This window comes from Penaeus chinensis, chromosome 11, assembly GCF_019202785.1.
Source record: "Penaeus chinensis breed Huanghai No. 1 chromosome 11, ASM1920278v2, whole genome shotgun sequence".
Classification (NCBI taxonomy): domain Eukaryota; kingdom Metazoa; phylum Arthropoda; class Malacostraca; order Decapoda; family Penaeidae; genus Penaeus; species Penaeus chinensis.
This window is the reverse complement of record NC_061829.1, coordinates 39607333-39627128: the sequence shown is the minus strand read 5'-3', so window position 1 is coordinate 39627128 and position 19796 is coordinate 39607333. Positions and strand designations below refer to the sequence as shown.

General features: G+C 35.0%; 2 protein-coding genes across 12 annotated transcripts in view; one reads left to right on the top strand and one right to left on the bottom strand.

Annotated features, from left to right (window-relative positions):
* The window catches only part of LOC125030376 (protein suppressor of forked-like), a 60542-nt gene extending 54810 nt beyond the window's left edge, over positions 1-5732 (bottom strand). For 2 of the 3 annotated variants that reach the window (XM_047620406.1, XM_047620408.1), the window contains exon 1: positions 5576-5732. In XM_047620406.1, coding sequence (XP_047476362.1) covers positions 5576-5590 — 15 coding nt within the window. In that variant the 5' untranslated portion in view covers positions 5591-5732. Of the gene's footprint in view, positions 1-5301; positions 5499-5575 lie in introns of those variants that run through there. The other variant, XM_047620409.1, reaches the window with a different exon arrangement.
* Positions 5733-8764: 3032 nt separating this feature from the next.
* Positions 8765-19796, top strand: part of LOC125030352 (serine/arginine-rich splicing factor 4-like) — a 35382-nt gene continuing 24350 nt past the window's right edge. For 4 of the 9 annotated variants that reach the window (XR_007115398.1, XR_007115401.1, XR_007115400.1 and 1 more), the window contains exons 1-6: positions 8851-9004; positions 13835-14382; positions 14523-14617; positions 15028-15181; positions 15995-16171; positions 16998-17127. Coding sequence is in view for 3 of the 9 variants with exons in the window: in XM_047620355.1 (XP_047476311.1) it covers positions 8990-9004; positions 13835-14382; positions 14523-14617; positions 15028-15181; positions 15995-16171 (989 nt within the window). In the remaining 6 variants the exon portion in view is untranslated. The other 5 variants (XR_007115399.1, XM_047620357.1, XR_007115402.1 and 2 more) reach the window with 5 other exon arrangements.

Below are 19796 nucleotides of genomic sequence, written 5' to 3'. Positions count from 1 at the left end.
CTTCTCCTTGTACAGACTCCATATGATATCTGTAGGTAGTCTATAACTATACAATAACAATAACATATGACATGGTGCTATTTGTTGTTTTTTACATTTTCGTATCATTCACAATTCAACTTATGCCACCAGTTACGAATGGCAAGTATAGGATCCTGAGCATGGAGCAGTCACTCTTCCATCCATGACTTACGGATGATGCATTCCACCCTCATTTACTGGTAGTACTGAAACTAGAGCCCCTTTCTGACTGCCCACCGAGTGTAATCATCTTCCAAGAGCTTTGTGTAATCACAGTGAGAAGTTCTCATCACCTTAACCCTTATCAAATTTTTTAATGATGGTATATTCCCAATCAACCAGCAATCAGTCAATTTTTTTTTTTTCATGACCTGATGATCACGTCACTTGGATCTAATAGATTGAGGGGTTAAGCAATACTTTGGGTACAATACTTTGGGTACTCTGGTACAAAACCCACATACCTCAATGTATATTCTGGCAATAAAGAGTTTGTATGACCCTGTTGCACTGCCAAGCAAGGAACTTGTTCAAATTCCATTTTATGTACTAAACTATGACAAAACACTGAGGAAATGATAGAGGAGCAGTGACTCATATAGGGACATTAACAATATAATTATATTGATTGTGTTCTATCCAAATCCACTTGAAACTCAGAGATGGCACGTATGGTGTGGAAAAGTATAATCTTCCTGGCCTCAACATTTTGCAACTGAGCAAAGCTAGCAAACCTCTCTAGCCTATACCAAGCCCAGATTAGAAATAAGACTGTCTCCTTAGTTGATACATGGGCAATAAAATATATTTGCTCTATCTTGCTTAAGTTTATGTATTGGAAGTTGCTGGCCTTTAGAGCCAAGTGATAATATGTGAAGTATTTTGTTAGTAGTAATCCAGTAAAGGACTGCATCAAGTGATTACCATGACAAAGGCCAACAAATCTTTATGTAAATTCTGGTCAGCAGCAGTTTGGATCAGCCACCTGAAGAAAGTCTGCAATGACTCAAGCAATTACCCTGCAGTCTGTAACAAATCTTTGCCACATATATTCTAGCAATCTAGATTGCCATGATGGGGAGTGCCATTAGAGCACTGCCAAAGGGATGGGTTGATAGGGGGACTCTGACACAACTCGGCAAACTTTTTTCTCATTTCAGTATAAATAGCAAGATCGAGCTGAAACTGAGGACCACCTAGTGGACTTGGGCTGTAAGTGGCACATTCTGTGATCCGTTTCGTTTATTTGTGGTGTTATCAATCATGTTTGTAGATTACTTGTAAAGTTCTTTACGTGAATATCATAAATCTGCCCTAGCTTAACCCCTTGGTGATGGGTGAAGAAAAGTAAAAAAAAAAACTACTCTCTGGCGATCTATGGCAACGCGAAGACTTTGAACGCGGGAGTTTGGTAGATCAAGCCGAATCACCGACTTGTAGCACTTTGGCACACCACCGCAGCATACAGCTGCATGCCACATTTCGAGTGGTGTGTTTTGACGCCTATAGGCGTGACCAGTCGGGAAGGGGTTAATGTATCCATATTGTAAAGTTTAACCATGAAAAGTAAAAAGATGAAATAACAGGAGGCACCTATGTGATATACATTAGTATGATGTGTGGAGGGGGAATATTGAAAGGGGAAAATATCTACAGTTTGGTTTGATGAAATATGCCACACAGTACCAGAATTACTACTTCACACTCACTATGTTTCATTTACAAGAAGCTAGAGGATGGAAAGCATGACTGTTTGGCTCAGACAGATGATGGCTTACAATTAGAGTAGCAGTATGGGTGATATCATAGGTATTGCTTTAAAAAAACATGTAAAAAAGTAAAAGATATATTAGACACTATATATGCTGCCTAATAAAAAATTGAGAAAATATCCCACCAGTTTTCAACAGGTCTTTCATGATTGCAGTGAACAGAACTGGGCATACATTGTGCAATCAGCCATGCTGGTGGGAAGTGGACCATTTTGCAGTTGGCTTAATTACAGTACTATGGTGAAGCTAGGCCTACATTGCAGACTGCAACAAATAATGACAAAACCCGTGCCATTTCCCTATCAGAGAACTTGTCTTTCGCAATTAGTATCAGCATCATTTATTGGCATTACAATTAGATGCAAGTGCCTATAGTGAAGTGAATCCTTGAGTATTTCACAACCTTTTGCTTATAAAATTAAACTACAAGCTATAAGATGCCCAATCCTGTGCTAGAATTACTAAACAAACTGAATGTAAACAAGGGAAACTGCCAATGTGTGCTAACAACCCCTCAATTACTAGTCACAAGCCAACTTTTAATACCATGGTTAATAGGTTAAGGGTGGGAGTGAAGTATACCAAACAGAAAATAAGGGGGGGAGGGGAAGCAATCCAGAACCTGGTGTACTGATTACTTTTGAGGGAGGGGGGAGAATTTAAAAAAAAAAGTATTGAAGGCTAGAATTTGCAATATAGTTTGTTTCCAACAGGCATGAGCACAAAGTAAAATTAGTCTGTGATGGACAGAATGACCAAAAACAAGACACTTTTCATCTGTGGACTATCTTTGCAGCTTGATAACAGTTACGCATATCTTCACAAGCTGATAAGAAAGTTGTGCAACTTATTATAATTTGGTATACATTTAGAGAAAAATGTAATGGCACTGTAATAACCAAAGAGAAAAATTTCATCCATTAATACATGAAATAATCTAGGAAAATTTCTATGAATATATATATATCTCGCAGAAGCAAAAAAATGGTTCGTAACAGCATAAAAAGCAAAACCATTTGATTATATAAATGTGAGTAATAGAGACGTCGAAACTAGAATATACGATCCTTATTTTTTCCTAACTTCACAATTAACAACAACAGTGTGAGCCTCTGTATGAACGTGTGGATACATTAATATGTCTAAATATACATTAATGATAGACTATTCACTTTTCAAACTTTTGTGCATTAAAATGTCTTTTTTTTTTTAAGGGTTGCTATTGCAATGTTTACAATCTAATGTATCTACATGGCATGATTTTTTTTTTTTATTGACACTTTGTGTCTGCCAGGGGGGGGATGGCCATATGACCCAGAAACCAGTCTGTCATTTCTGTAAATATATAGTCACAGAGAAAGACGAAGATGGTTGTGCTAAAAATCTGTGAATAGATTGTGGAATTTGCAAACCAAGTCACAAAGCAATGTCAACAAAGGTCCAGGGGGGTTAATTATGCATAAAATCTGCAAGGGGTCTGGGGGTGCAGTCCCCCATACGCAAATGCCACTATGGTGAGGGTGGGGATGTGGGGTCAGGGGTTGAGTCACAAATAAGTAATTGCCCCTATGGTGCAGGGTCCAGGGACATACCCCATGATAGGGGGTTTGGTAATGTTGCTTGGTTATAACATTTTGAATAAAATAAATATATATATATATATAAATGTGGGTCCACAACTAGGTAATGCGCATTTCCACAGATTCCAACAAAAGCCGGAATGTCTCCCGGTGTATTTTTTTTTTTTTTTTTTTTTTAAGCATTACAATCCCTAGATTTACGATGTTGGCAGGTGTTTACGTAGAGTTTGATAGGCCGATTTTATTTTTTCTTTCAAAGTTTTATGTATTACTTTTTTTTTTTTTTCAGCCTGTTTTACCCTATAATTCCCTGATATACTTCATGACCTCCCCTACTATCATGACCATCAACCCATTCCCGACGGGTCACACCTATAGGCATCATAACAATACGCTCAAAATGTGGCGTGCGGCTGTCCGCCGCGGCGGCACACCAAAGCACTCCGAGGCAATGATATGGCTAGATGTAACTTGGCACTTTGGAGTACTCTAAGAGTCCAGAGCAAGCATCCATTTTTAACTATACTAAAATCTCCATTATGGGATGCCCCGCCCCCCTACCTGGAACGGAAAAAACCCACTAAACCTGACTGATAAGACAGTCAAGTGGTCAAAATGACACCTAAAAATAAGGTCACACTCCGAAAAGTAGACATCCCCGATTCCACACTGTCCCAAGCTACAAGTCTTCATATTGTGCTTGTTTATTAATTCTGCCAACAATTTTAGCTACCTTTGATTAGAAGATACCAGTAGGAGTCCTATGATAACTAGTCAGACCTGGGTACTAAATAATGTGAACTTCATCTTTCTCAATTGGATAGCAATTCTCCAGAACAGTCATACAGAGATTGAGAAACTAATGTAATTTTCTTAATGAATGGAAAAACACCAAAATAACTTGGAAAAACATAACCCACATGCATGGCATAAGAGCCTGTAAGACCTTCCTATCAACTAGTATTCATACAAGGAACCAGTTTAAACTAAAATATATAAAAAGATTCACTGAAGTCTGTCACAGCACTACTTTGAAGAACTGATAAGGAACCACTGTAAAATCAATTTCTACTGAAATTGTATACATCCTTTAACTTATTTCACAGTTCCCCTGCATTTTTATATCAACGGATAATGTTATCGAGAGTGACGCATTAAGAAAGAGGGAAATGGACATAAGATATGGAGTATAATGCATAAGATATAGAGTCACAGCTGTTGTAGTGCCATATTCACCATGAAATAAACATCTGCTGCTTATCACTGCTCAAAGATTAAGCACCTTAAAAGAGCCAAAGTTCTTAATGTCGCAAGTCTGCACAAATTGCTAAAAAATGTCTAGCGCAGGGATACTCAATTCGCAGCCACATTCCAAATCCAGACCTTCTGACTGTTGCAGCAAGCCCTGAGATTCCAGGAGGGGAAGATTAAGATTAAATGAAATGATGGTCCTCCTACTGGATTCTTGAAAGTATTTCCTCGACTGACTGTAGGGTAATTTAGGGGTCTATCATACATGTATATTTAACCTACTAATGCTCCCACGGCATTAGATATAAATTCAGAAAAGTCTGAATATTTTCTAGATTGCACATAAAATATTTGTCCAGACCTCTGTGTGTATTGGACCTTGTCTAACTGGACAAGCCCTGGTCTAGGGAATAAATAAAAAGGTAGGAAAGGCTAGGCTTGGATTTTTGGGTTAACATGATACTCCGGTTTTGGGATTTCGTCTCTGGAGGTGCGTCGCTCCTGGTAACAAAAAAAAAAAAAAAAACAAATACAATACCAGCATTCCAACCTCTTGCTTATCCCGTAAACAAACCCGGCAGCACTTCCCGGAGCCACTTGTTTACATATCAGTAGCTGGCCCACCATATGTAGCTCTGGAAATCCTATACCAGTGTAAATCAAGAAAAAACGTGTACCATATTTTGCTGGGGTTTCCATTTCCCAATTGCAATTACAGCTGCACCCCCTGCACGTCATGGATAAAGGCAAACGACAATGTTTTTCCTACGCGTGTCCTCTTGCCGTCTGGCCACGGGACCTTTCTTCCCAGACGCGTAAAGTCTGTTGTACATTTTGCCCTCTATTCCTGCTCCTCCGAGCGTCCTCCTCGTCTCCCACGCCCTTCCCGCAGCGCCCTCCCTTCCCACACAATGAGAGATCACACGGCAGAGAAAGCGAGAGAGAGCCTACCGGCGTTTCGTCCATGGCGCCCGTGTCCGAACTTCACACTGAGAGGCGTCCAGGTGGCTCCTCGGGCGGCCAGCGGCGGGGCGACGCGACTCACCGAGCGGCTCCGGCGGCGGCTCGCGGCTTCACACGAGGCCTCTTGGCTCGGCCGCGCGACTCGCTGCGGGCCGGGGCGGGACGCGTCGCTCCTCGGCTTGGGGTCTCTGCTTGGACAATTTGTGCCCAACGGAAATACAACTGCGTGTTAATATATACCCAATATATACCCATCTGTCTAAATACATGTGTGCTTATACATCTAGATCTATGTACTTACACGAACACACACACACACGCATGTATATACATACATATATAATTTGAGTGAGGATGTGAGTATGATTTAAAATATCATCTCTTATCTAGTTCATATTTCATTAAACCATAGAAGATGTTACATTTACACATATTCCTACGACAGAAGTTTAGTTTTGCCGTTCCTCCTTGTTTTAGGAAAGAGAGCAAACTAGAAGAAATCTGCAACAGTCGGAGGAATTATCTCCAGAAAAAACTCTTTATGGCAAATCCTTACCGCGGAAAAAAAAAGATAGTGTGACAGATTATAGGTAATCTGAGGATATTTTCAAATTTATAATTATATTCATAAACGAACAAGACTGTATCAGAGTGATTATAGAATTCAGGGTCATCCACACTGGGATATCTAGAAAGGAAAAAAAAGCGATTTTAGCCCGAAAATTAAGAACTTCCATTGTAAAATAAGGAAAGAGAGAAAAAAAGACATTTTTCAGCTCGAACCAGAGGTTAGCTGATGCATATATACATCTCTCAACAACATTACCATGATTCTTTAATAATTAGTTCAAAAGTGAAGTGTATCACAGGTTTCGTTACACATATATCATTATTACTATTGTTATCATTATTGTTATTATCATTATTTCATTAATATTATTATTAGTATAATTATTTCATTATTATTATTATTATTATTATTATTATTATTATTATTATTATCATAATATCATTATTAAAATTATTATTATCATTATTGTTGTTATTATTATCATTATAATTATTGTTGTTATTATTTTGATAATTATTATCATCATCGTTATTATTATTATCATTATTTTACTCTTATTATTATCATTATTATCATCATTATTATCATTACTATCAATGTTATCACTATCATTATCATTACTATTGCCATTATTACCATTATTATTATTATTATTATTATTATTATTATTATTATTATTATTATTATTATTATTAATATCATTATTATCATTATTATCATTATCATTATAATCATTATCACGGCTATTATTATTATGATCATCAATAGTTATAGAATAATAATGATAATAATAATAATAATAATAATAATAATAATAATATTATTATTATTATTATTATCATCATTATCATCATTAAGATCATTATTGTTATCACTGTTCCTGTTTTTGTTATTATTATTGTTATTATTATCGTTATTGTCACTGTTATTACTTTCATTATTGTTGTTATTACTATTATCATTAGTATTAACTTTATTATTAATATTGTTATTGTTACTTTTATTGTTATGATAATAGTTATTATTATCACTATTATTAGTTTCATTATCATTATTATCATCATCATCATAATCATCGTCATCATCATTATTATCAGTAATTATTACAATAACGGTGTTGATGATAATAATAATGGTATTAATGTTAATGATGTTGATGATGGTTATAATAATAACGATGACTATAATCGTTATTATAAAAATAACGGTAATGGTAACAATAATTATTATAACACTAACAGTGATATTCATTGTAATAATAATATCAATAGCAACAACAACAATAATGATTATAATGATGATGATAATGATTATAGCAATCATGATAATGCTATCAATAATAACAATAATGATAGTAATAGTAGTAGTAGTAGTAGTAATAGTGCTATTATTATTAGTGAAATGAAAATGGTGATAAGCATAATAGGATAGCAATAAACGTTATAATGGTAACTGTAATGAAATAATAGATACATTATAATCACAATAATTATAATGATCATGAATTATGATATAAATAACAACTGTTTAACCAAATGATTCACTTTCTATGAAAGATACGAGTTTGCCTTATTCGCACAACAAAGATAGTGCGAATTGCATTTTCATTGATTCGCTCAGATAAAACGTATAAGATGTTGACTTTGAATGTTATAAATCTTCATATGTAAACGTTTCACATTGATAATGAAAACAACAAAAACAAAGATCTGCTGCATATTTTCATAGAGAAATAAAATATTTAATTCTACCAGAGATACATTTTCCCTCTTCTAAACATGACGGGATACTTCCATGGGTTATGCTCAATATAATATTTTTCTATATATTTTCAAAAATTATCTATACGAGGAAAATTTCTTGTATGATAAAAACATTCAAATTATTTGGCCCTTAAAACTGACAAGGACTCAATTAATGCTGTAATCGAATGCACTGTCTGTTTTCCCTGTGTTTACTGGATTTGGAACCGCTGTAGGCCTATTTATTGATCTTAGAAGAATATGTTTTAAAAAAGAATGCGTTACAGAACACATTTTCGTTAAAAAATATAGATGTTTATAAATTTCGCGTGGTTTATGTGAAAACTGTCACGCATTTTCCTGAAATCTATCTTACTAATATTTGTTTTTACATTCGGGGAAGTTCAGGTGAGTTCATTACATTAATTTCATAATTGTGATTCATATCTTTTCTGGGAATGCAGCTGGAATAAGAGGATTTAATTTATTTATATTCGTCTTTTGAAGAGAAATGAAACGCCCATCAACACCGCCGTCCAGGAACTCGACACTACATATTTTGTTTGAATTCAAGAATGCACAATCTAAAAAATATATGTAAAGGAAAGGTATTTATTTATTTTGATTCTTGGTATGTTACCAAAAATAATTGTAGGTATGATTAATCTTTAAGCGACATTTCATTGGTAATGTCTTGTCTGGTAGAAAAATCTCGCTGCATATTTTCAATTTAAATTGTCCTTCATAGTCTCGGATTTTCCGAACTTAATCCAAAACACATTACAAACTCCTAAATTTACTTAATTCGTCTTTGAAAAGGCGAAATGCCTTCAAAAACCCGGGCAGCTTTTCGAGCGGAGCGGAGAGTCCCAGACAGCGCAGTGTCGTGAGCCTGGTCCGTGCAGACGCCTGGGTACTATTGATTCTCACGGAGAGGATTCAAGGTAATCTACATCTCTCCTTTCGCTCCAACGGGGCAATCGGCGTGAAGACGGGCTCGGGAATGCAATGCCCTCTGCCCCCTGGTCGGAAGTGACGTGCCACGGGCGCTGGGAAGGCGGAAATCGCGTGTAGAGCGTGGCGGCCGTGATGAAGGTGCCACGAGTAAGGAATGTTTTGACTTGACCTCCCAGCCTCTCGCGTCCCTCTCCTTTATCAGGTGGCCGGCCTCTCCTCCTTCCCCCTGCCCGTGCCGCCTGCCCGCGGGTCCCTGGCGTCCTCTCCTTAGCCCTGCAGGTGAGGAAGCGGCTGGGGAGGTGGGGAAGGACGGGGCCGAGGGAAATGGGCTTGTGCCAGGTCGCCCGGTGCATGACTGAGAGGGCCTGTGCATGACCGCTTGCAAGGCGCGGCTTGGGCTCGGTTCCCACCTTCGTTCGGGCGCCTCTGTGATCGATTCATTTGGTCTGGGGGAGGTGGGGAATGCTGCTGTTAATGGGGGGGATTTTGCATTGGGTGGCTGATGTGTTTTGTCAAGCTTAAAGTAAACGAGCCCATGAAGACGAAAAAAAAAAAGTTTCTGTCCCCGATATCCTGTTTTTTTTTTCATGCTAGTAAAGTTAGTTTCTGATAGAGAGGTACTTATATTACAAGGTAAACGGCTTGCAAATAGAACAAACACATGGATATGCCGTAGGCCTTTTGCACTTTCTGAAGAAGTAATACAGCGAAAAGGGAAAATTTTCCGTGTATGACAATCAGCATTAGAGTAAAAAGTAAGTGTATGGACTGGTTACCTTGACGAAAATGAAGACACTTTTCATCTGTGGCAAAAGGTGCGCAAGTCGAAAATAATGGAGATACAGGACAGAGAAGAGAGAAAATCAACCCATCATTTTCTAAGACCCTGTTGTGTTTACGTTGCAAGGACCAAAACAAATGTGAAGTGAAATTCATTAGTGCGATCTGTCTAATAGTCCATATATTACTACGCGCTTGTGAGAACGATTATTTTGTAATTACCAACATCTGTTTTTTTTTATTCATGTATGTTATACATTCCTTGAGTTTTATTATTCTTTTACATGTTTTGGTAAAAATTGATGCTATTCTGTACAGTAACCCTCTGTGTATGCACATCTTGCCACTGGAAGATTTGACAGGCTGTGCGACGCCATTTGTTGAGAAACACCACTGGGAAATGTATCATTTTAAGTGTAACATCGATTCTGGGTCATTTTTAACCCAATGCCAACTGGCATGACGTGTATGTAGGTGCTATGCCCACTGTGAGTACTTGCTTGATTGTTTTTACACATAGATGGCTACACTTGTACTAAGTCACCAATGACCCAATTATGAGAACTGCTTGTCTCACCCGTTTACCCCTTTCTATGATTTACAAAAATATTTGACTTTATCTTATTTTGCTGCTACTAATGTTTATAACATAATGATTATAATATTTATATTAAAAATAACACAATCGTTATTCATAGCACTAGTAAGAAATACATTTTTCCCGCCAATTCAAGGAAAGGTGAAATCTGGTAAGGTCGCAAGGTCTACTAATTGACTCCTTTGTGGCTAAGCACTAGCAGAGCCATCTATGTGCAGAGACATTTCACAAAAAATATAGAAACTGAGCACAGCATTTTCCCTATTTTTTATTCATTTTCCCTGACGGCATTGGGTTAAAGCCATATAGAAGATATACAGAACAAATAGGCAGGAAATATATAGAGTGGCTAGGAAATATATAGAGTGTAGTGTATAAATCCCACAGGGTTAAGGTTTGGTTGGTTAGGACACAATGTATTATTACCACGGGGGATCTGGATCTGTTCCCACTATATTTTAAAGAAAATTGCAACTTTTAGCTGTGACCAAATTTTTCTAAGCTGTTTACTTAGTGGTGTCAAATATGATTTTTCATGTTCAGAATTTTTGACAACTCTGCTAGCCTTCTTTCTGTGACAAGCATTGTTGAGAAATGGTTTGTTTACATTATTGTGTCAATTACAGACCCTTTTTAAGACAATATAGTGGCCATGCAGAAGAAATGGACAGCATCCATCATAGCTTGATATCTGAGACCATCAAATTATGTTATTTATAACAAGAGAAAGATTGTGGATAGTACATTCTTAAAATGTTCCTTACAAGTACAATGGAGGTCCTGAGAGCAGAGCCTCCTTCCTAGGTAGTAAATGGTTTTAATGTAATCTGTAAAAGTATGATGGTGTGTATCCCTGTAGCTTTTACCAAGTGATAGATTAGGTACCTGTGGACTTATTTGAAAGCTGGCAGGATAACCTGTAGACTTTCAGTGATGGTTGGGATGGCCATAGATATTCACCTGCCAATTTCATATGTTTTTTTGTTGTGGTTTTCCACATTTTTTCTATATCAATTCTGTTTGTCTGTTTTGCCATTCAGTTTACCTGATATGATTTATGCCCTCCCATACTATTGGGTTCAATCAAGCATGTTGATCTTACAAAGAATTACCGAAGGCTTTGTAAAACCTCTCATTGTGGAAGAATTAAAGAATGAAATTCAAATGGTGTGATAACTGATGATGGGTAAAGGAAGTGGTAGAATAATTTTTTTTCCATAGTTTAACCAATAGGGTGTCACTATTTTCAAAATCCAGGAAAAGGGAAATTGTAAGTATAGACAGTGAACAGATAAATTTGCAGAATGCCACTAAATTGAAACTGTTTGTATATAGGGACTGGAAGAGGTGTTATGATTTCCTAGACAACCACAATACTGCGATGTGTCTTCACTTATCAAACTGTGACCCCACTTTTATGCAGTATTTCAGTACATGCTAGAGAATTTGTATTAAGTATCCTGCATAACCCAGGTATAACGTTATTTCAAGTATATTGAGGGCCGATCATCTTTGCTTGTCTGTTTCTTGTAATAAGAGTTTTCTTTAATGGGTGCATATATTTCATGGACACTGGAAAACTTTTAATCCTTTATGGGCCACATATACTTATCTTGGCAACACAAAATAAGGCTAAAATATTTAATTTTTTAGGGATGTGAACAAAATTCTGGAATAGTTTCATTATAATAATATTGAACTCATATGATGAATTCATTATATTGGACACCAACCTTTGCAAAACAGATTTTTTTTATCATATTAGGAGTGACAAATTTGTTAGCATGGCCATAAAATGTTTCAAAAATTTGAAAAAAGAATTCTGAGCTCTCCACACATGTTGTGGGTTTATATTGCGCACCTTCTCTCAGGCTTGACCAATCAGCTTACAGTTGGTCTTGTTTAACAGAGGGAGAGCTACTAGATGCATTCCTCAAATCTGGCATAGGGTACTAAATCTACTGTCCCACAGAATTCATCAAACTGCACAGCATAGTATAAATTGTTAGATTATGAGTACCTTTTATTTTTAATGATTTGTATTTGAAAAAAGACAAGTGCTTTAATATTTGCAAAAGGTCAGGGTACAACTTACTAGTTAGTATATCTGTGAGAAACCTGTGTGGCACTGATATATATGGATAGCTTAAATCATATGTTAGAAAATTATAACTTCATTGCAATTATCTGTCATCTGTTACCAGCAGATTTAGCAGTTGGGATCATCAGGTATTACTGGGAAAGGGGGGGGGGGGGATACAAGTGCACCTACCACATGCACACATTCTGTCTCTCTGTCTATCTCTCTTTCTCATTCTCACACTCTTTCATGGTCTTTTTCTATTTCTTTCTCATTTACGTTAGACCTTGACACATCCCCCATAACATGAAATTATTTTTTGGCAATATGAACCTGTTGTTCAGATATGTGAAAGTACCTTAGTGGAAGGTTTTACAGTCAACTGGGCAGTGAAAATTCCCAAATTGTGCTGGGATTATGGTCTGGGGTTCGGGAAAATCTTAAAAAAAAAAAATACTCTGAATAATGAAAATGCATGAGTGAAGTAGTGTAAAGCTGTTGTTTTAAGCAAAAACATAGTAAATTTGTATATGAGTTTGGCACTGTTGGTGGTCTTTGGAGAGATACAGGTTTGCAAAGTAGGCGTTAAAGGCTCTTAAGTTTATTTTTATAAGAAATCATATGATGCAGCCAAAATTGCAGTAGGGAAGTCATATGGTTCTCATTCTTAAGAAATGTTCATACACAGATGGATGAGATACAGGCGAAGAAAAGAGGAAAATTGAATTTGTAGCAGCAGAGTAAAGTATGTTATTTACATGAGGCCTTTCATCATGATCATCATTATTATTATTATCACTGCCATCAGCAGCCAAGTTATCAACTGACTTCAAGGCCGACAAAGTGTAGATAAGGCTAGCTAGTTCAGTAGAGACATTCTAAAATGTCACTTTACTATGCTTGGAATGGATGTGAAATGTCACTTGTCCATTAGGGATGTAATCTGGCCTAGTGTGAATATTAAATTATGCACCCACTTCAGATTTAAGCTTTCAATTCTTCCTGGCGTAACAGCAGAAATTTGCAATTCATGTCTTGAAAACTTAAGGGGTATGGCAGTTCTTAATTCCTCAGTAGAAGAGCAGAAATTTGCAATTCATGTCTTGAAAACTTAAGGGGTATGGCAGTTCTTAATTCCTCAGTAGAAGAGCAGAAATTTGCAATTCATGTCTTGAAAACTTAAGGGGTATGGCAGTTCTTAATTCCTCAGTAGAAGAGCAGAAATTTGCAATTCATGTCTTGAAAACTTAAGGGGTATGGCAGTTCTTAATTCCTCAGTAGAAGAGCATATTTCTTTTTTATCATTCTAAATTTTGCCTGTGTGACAGTTAATTTATTTTCCAAGCTTTTGCTTGACCATCCATTTTACTATTGTGTCAGGAATACCAAGCTCATGTATACATATAATTGATCAGGATTATGGTTCACAAGAGTAGAAACAGTAAGTTCTTGTGTGGTAGTCCCAGTTTGTTACCATATATCCAATTTTTTTCAATCATAACTTTGTTCTCTTTTACAGAGATACACAATGTCATCTGACTCAGAGGAAGAAAATGGAGTCAGGCATGAGAAGGATGACAGTGATGGGGGCAACTATGATGGCAGATCAAGATCCCACTCTAGGTCAGCATCTCCAGGAGATCAAAGGTCAAATCGGCAAAATATGTCTGACAGAGAGGACTCAGTGGAGGGGAGGGAGAATGGGATGAGAGGGGAGTCAGATACAGAAGAAAACAGAGGCCAAAAAGAGTCCAGTCACTCGAGGACTCCTGAGGATAAGGAAATGATTGAGTGGAGTGGCGAGGCAGCAGAAAAGAGATGCTCGCGCAGCAGAAGTGACGAAGCTGAGGATAAAGTGGCATCTCGTAGTCGTAGTAAGAGTAAGCAGAGGGAAGTAGACACCAGTAAAGAAAGGAAATCTAGTTCGTCGTCGTCAAAAAAGAAATCTCGATCCAGAAGATCTCGTTCACGGTCAAGGAGCAAGAAGCGATCTCACTCTCGAAGTAGAAGATCTCGCTCCAGAAGTCGTAAGAAATCCAGATCGAGGTCCCGATCTCGTGGATCAAGGTAGGAACCCAGAAAATTCTTTCCAGATATTCAATTAGGCTCTTTAGTTGTCTTTGTTTTAGTAAATGTGTAGGTTAATGTAAAACACATATTGATTACAAATTACATAGTGCCTCTCATACACTTCTTGTCTCTGACAGACGACGATCACGATCTCGGTCAAGAAGGCGTTCAAGATCTCGATCTAGAAGTGGAACGCCGGTAGATGGAGCTCGTCTTCACGTAGCTGAGCTAGGTATGTTTGGCCATTGGTGTGTGTCTATATTTCATATATTAGAAGATTTTTTCTCTAATTTCTTATGGTTATGTAGCAAATATTACATCTCCCAATATTATTAAAAAATATTCTTGCTCCTGTAGGATTTTTTTAATAGACGCAAAAATGAATATATATGTTGTGGTTGTTTGGAGATTTGCCTCTTTATTGTAAGATATAGTGGCAGATTAGCATGTTCTGTTTATATTTATTCCCAGTCAATAAAAGCCATTTTCTGAGTCATTATACAAAGCAATGCTTCGGGCATGACTGTTATCTCGGCCTGTTTGCCACTGGTGAAATAATAACTTTTCTTTGTTGTATTCTTTCTCAGTACCTATTTTGTTCATTTTAATCTGAGAATTATAATTTAAATTTCCTGTCTACAGATGTTGATACACGCAAGAGGGACTTAGAGCGAGTGTTTGAGAAATATGGCAGACTGCGGGAGATCTGGATGGCTCGGAATCCACCTTGCTTTGCGTTTGTGGTTTATGCACATCAGAAGGATGCAGATAGAGCACTTAAGGAAACTGATGGAATGTAAGCTTCAAGTGTTTTATTTGTTTATGTATTAACCCATTGCCTCTGGGGATGGCATATATGCCATGCCCACTGTGCGTTTAGTTTCTTAATTGTCTTTACACATACGCAACTCCACAAGTGCTTAGTTGCCAAATAGTCAACTACCAGTTCTACCTATTTCCTGTTTACTTTTTTCTTTCTGGATTTTCAAAACTTTTCTCTCTCATCTTATATCACTGTTGGTAATGTGAATGATATGATGATAATTATAATATTTACAGTAAGAACAGCAGCATCAATATTAATAGCATTAAAAGGAAATTCCAGAAAGTTGAAGGAAAAGTAAAAATTATGCGAGGTCACAAAGTCTATTAATTGACTCCTTGATGGCTGAGCACTTGTGGAGCCATCAGTGTATCTATTTGTATATGCATTTCACAAAACAAAATTATAGTTTCTGTTAAACTTACCTGGCAGTATTAGGGTTATGTCATTTAGTGTTAATTTTTTAAAATTTTTATTGGAAGGACTTTTGGTGCAAAGTTTATATAGAATAAAAAGTACTGTTATTGGCTGTACAGGTTAACAGATTCTGTGCTTAGCATTTATTTTTTTGTACATTAATATATTATTGGTTTATTATTGGTTGTGAAATTGTGAGACAATTATCCAAATAAAAGAGCTATTCCTTGTTTACCATCTGAAATATAGAATCCTTACTGAGCTTGCCATTGGTGAATGTCACTTCTGCTTTGAAAGTGAGGAACATTAGTTTGTTTGTTTTGAATATGTGTAGTTAGGAGTATAATTAAAACAAAAATAATTTTTCAGAATGATTGGCCACTGCCGCATCAAGGTCACTCAAGCAAGGCCTCGTGTTCGTGGTGGACGCATGAGAGGAGCTTATGACCCAAATCTGCGGTGTTACCAGTGTGGTGAACTAGGTCACTTTTCTAGAAATTGCACAGACACCAAGTTTGGCTATAAGCGACCCCCAACTCCACCAGGGTGAGTTAATGTCCCAGGACTCTTTGACTTTTGGTCTTTGACCCAACAGTTACTTAACTTTGAGTGGGGTAGGTAAAAGATCAATTGGTGACTTTCTGTTCCCCTAAGGTTTGATATCTCCTATATTACTTAGGAGAGGACCAATAACCTTAGAGTAAGAGTGGGTCTCCATTGTCTGCTGCCACTTTACAGATTTCCTCACCCAGAATATCATTTTTATTTCATACATCATTATTCATAACACAAAAGATGGCTCCATATGACACATGCAAAATACCCTTTAACTTGATTTTGTGACCCTAGCTCATATTTCTTTTTTTTCAATATAATATTGGTGTTAGGGCTGTTGGTATGGAGCTCCTTATACCATATTTCTTACCTGTGTCATAGGCAGCTTTGGTCATAAGATTTTATTATGTTTATTTTTTAGCATTGAAATTTAATGAGCCCTGTTCTTGTTCTTTTACTTGTACCATAGCAATGAAATAGTCACCCTAATTCTATGACATTGCTTAGAAAATTTTGTAAGATTAGGAAGTTATATATTTTACATGTAATGATGATATATGAATTATGATTTGTAAATTAATCTCAAAGAAATAATTACTCTTTGCTTGAATGGTAGTAGTTAAATATTGTAACGTAATTTTAAATCAGTACAGTCTCTACTTTGACATTTTCCTTTAAAGACTTGAGATTTAGGAATGTTCCATTGGTTATCACTTAAACAAAGTAATGTCATAGAGTGATGGGTGTAGAGATAGGGTAAGCGAGTGTGAGCCTGTGGTGTGGGCCGCGCTAGTAAACTGCCCTTGCTCTGCCGTAGGATGTGTTATGGTTTGGTATTGTGGTCATGTGGTTGGGTTATTGGTGCGGTGGGGAGAGGCGCCTCCAGAGTGCCTTGAGAAGCGTCATGATGGCACAGCTGCGGTGGCACGGCCGCGCTCACTTCAAACGTAAGTCTACCACACCATCTCCTAGGTGAGAACAACAGCCCAGCCTATCCCAGCTGAGCCTAGGCTATCCAGGCTCCACACTATAAGGTCTTTGACACATACACTCACTCTGGCCATGTAGAGTAAAGGTTCAGCGTTTCACCAAAGACTTTTAACATATGTTTCAAGTATTTTTTTTCTTTTTTTCTGTGAATGGATATAGGCTATTCAGTAACAAGTTGATGTTACTTGCATTCCAGACAACTTATTTACAATTTCAGTTGCAAGTTTAGTAACAGTCCAGGCATTCATATACTGTTCAGATTTATTGGTTATAAATATTATACCATGTGTGGAAGTGTAACTTGTGTTTTGGGACATAAGTTTGTTTAGATGTGATAAATTTGATGAAGTAATCATGCTATACGTGCAGAATATATACATAAAGCAATATTCACATACATACAGTATACATATAAGTATATAATGTACATGCACATGTATATATGTATATATATATTTATATGTGTATATGTATATATACATATATATGTGTATATGTATATATACATATATATGTGTATATATGTACATATGTATTTATACATATATATGTACATATGTATATATATGTATATATATGTACATGGGTATATATATGTATATATATGTACATATGTATATATATGTATATATATGTACATATGTATATATATGTATATATATGTACATATGTATATATATGTGTATATATGCATAAATATGTATATATATGTATACATAAATGTGTGTATATGTGTATATATGTATATTTCATAACAATATATATGTATATATAATATATGTATATTTATATTTATATTCATTTATATATATTATTTTCCGTAATATATTTATATTTGTATATATCTATATACATGTATGTATGTGATTAAATATTTAGACACATTATATATGTGTGTATATATATGTGTATATATGTATGTATATATGTACGTGTATATGTATGTGTATTTATACATGTACATGTCTATATATGTATATGTATATATGTATATGCGTATATGTATATATGTATATGCGTATATGTATATGTATGCATATGTATATATATGTATATGTATATATATGTATATGTACATATATGTATATATATGTATATGTACATATATGTATATATATACATTTATGCATATGTATATATATGTATATATTTATTTGCTTCACTATTTGTATTACATTAATTGTGTATTTTTATGCATATGTGCATTATAGATATGCATTTAAATGTCTATATGCATGTAAAGCAGTGTATGTCAATATATTACAGTATATATTTATAGATATGTATTATGATAAATATATACATTTGTATATATTTATATATACACATGTATATGTCTGTATATATATACAAATATGCATATATATATAGTATGTATATATACATTACAATGTATATATATATATATATATTGTATGTATATATACATTACAATGTATATATATATTGGAATATATATATATATAAATTGTAACTATATTTATAATATATATGTATATAAATATGGATGTATAGATATTTATACATGTGGATGGCAAATATATATATACTGTAACATATACATGTGGATGTATATGTTATATACTTGTGCATCAGTGTGCATGTATATATATATATATATATATATGTATACTAATTCATGCGTAAACACAACACACATTCATTGAATAAAACATAACTTATCAAGTTTTATAAGATGATAAAAAGGAATTGTAGTTTTGTACTTATGTTATTATTTTATATAATTGTATTTTTCAGTTGAGATGATTTAGGTGGACCTTGGTGTCACTTCATTTGACGTACCAGTTTGTAAAGTTGTGCCGCGCAGTCAGTGATTTGAGGGTAAAAGGCATTACACTAAACCAATTATTGACTCTTCATTCAGGTGCAATTACAGACGACTACACGCTACCACAACACACAGACACGACCACACAGAAACAGACACATGATCAGACACACATAACCTGATTCATATAACCAAACACAGACACAACCACATGTATATATATATATATGTGTGTGTGTGTTTGATATATATATATATGATAATGTATGTAATACATATATGTATGATATATATAGACATATATATATATATAGACATATATATATATAGACATATATATATATATACAGAGATATATATATTTATAGACATATATATAAACATATATATATATATATATATATATATATATATATATATATATATATATATATATATATGATATGTGTGTGTGTATCCCCATGGATTCAAATGTATATGTATATGCAGATATGTATATATATATATATATATATATGCATATAGATATGTGCATATATATATATATACATATATACATATATACATATATATACATATATACATATATATACATATATATACATATATACATATATATACATATATACATTTATATACATATATATACATATATACATATATATACATATATATACATATATACATTTATATACATATATACATTTATATACATATATATACATATATATACATATATACATATATGCATATATATATGCATATATATATATATATATATACATACATACATACATACATACATACATACATACATACATACATACATACATACAT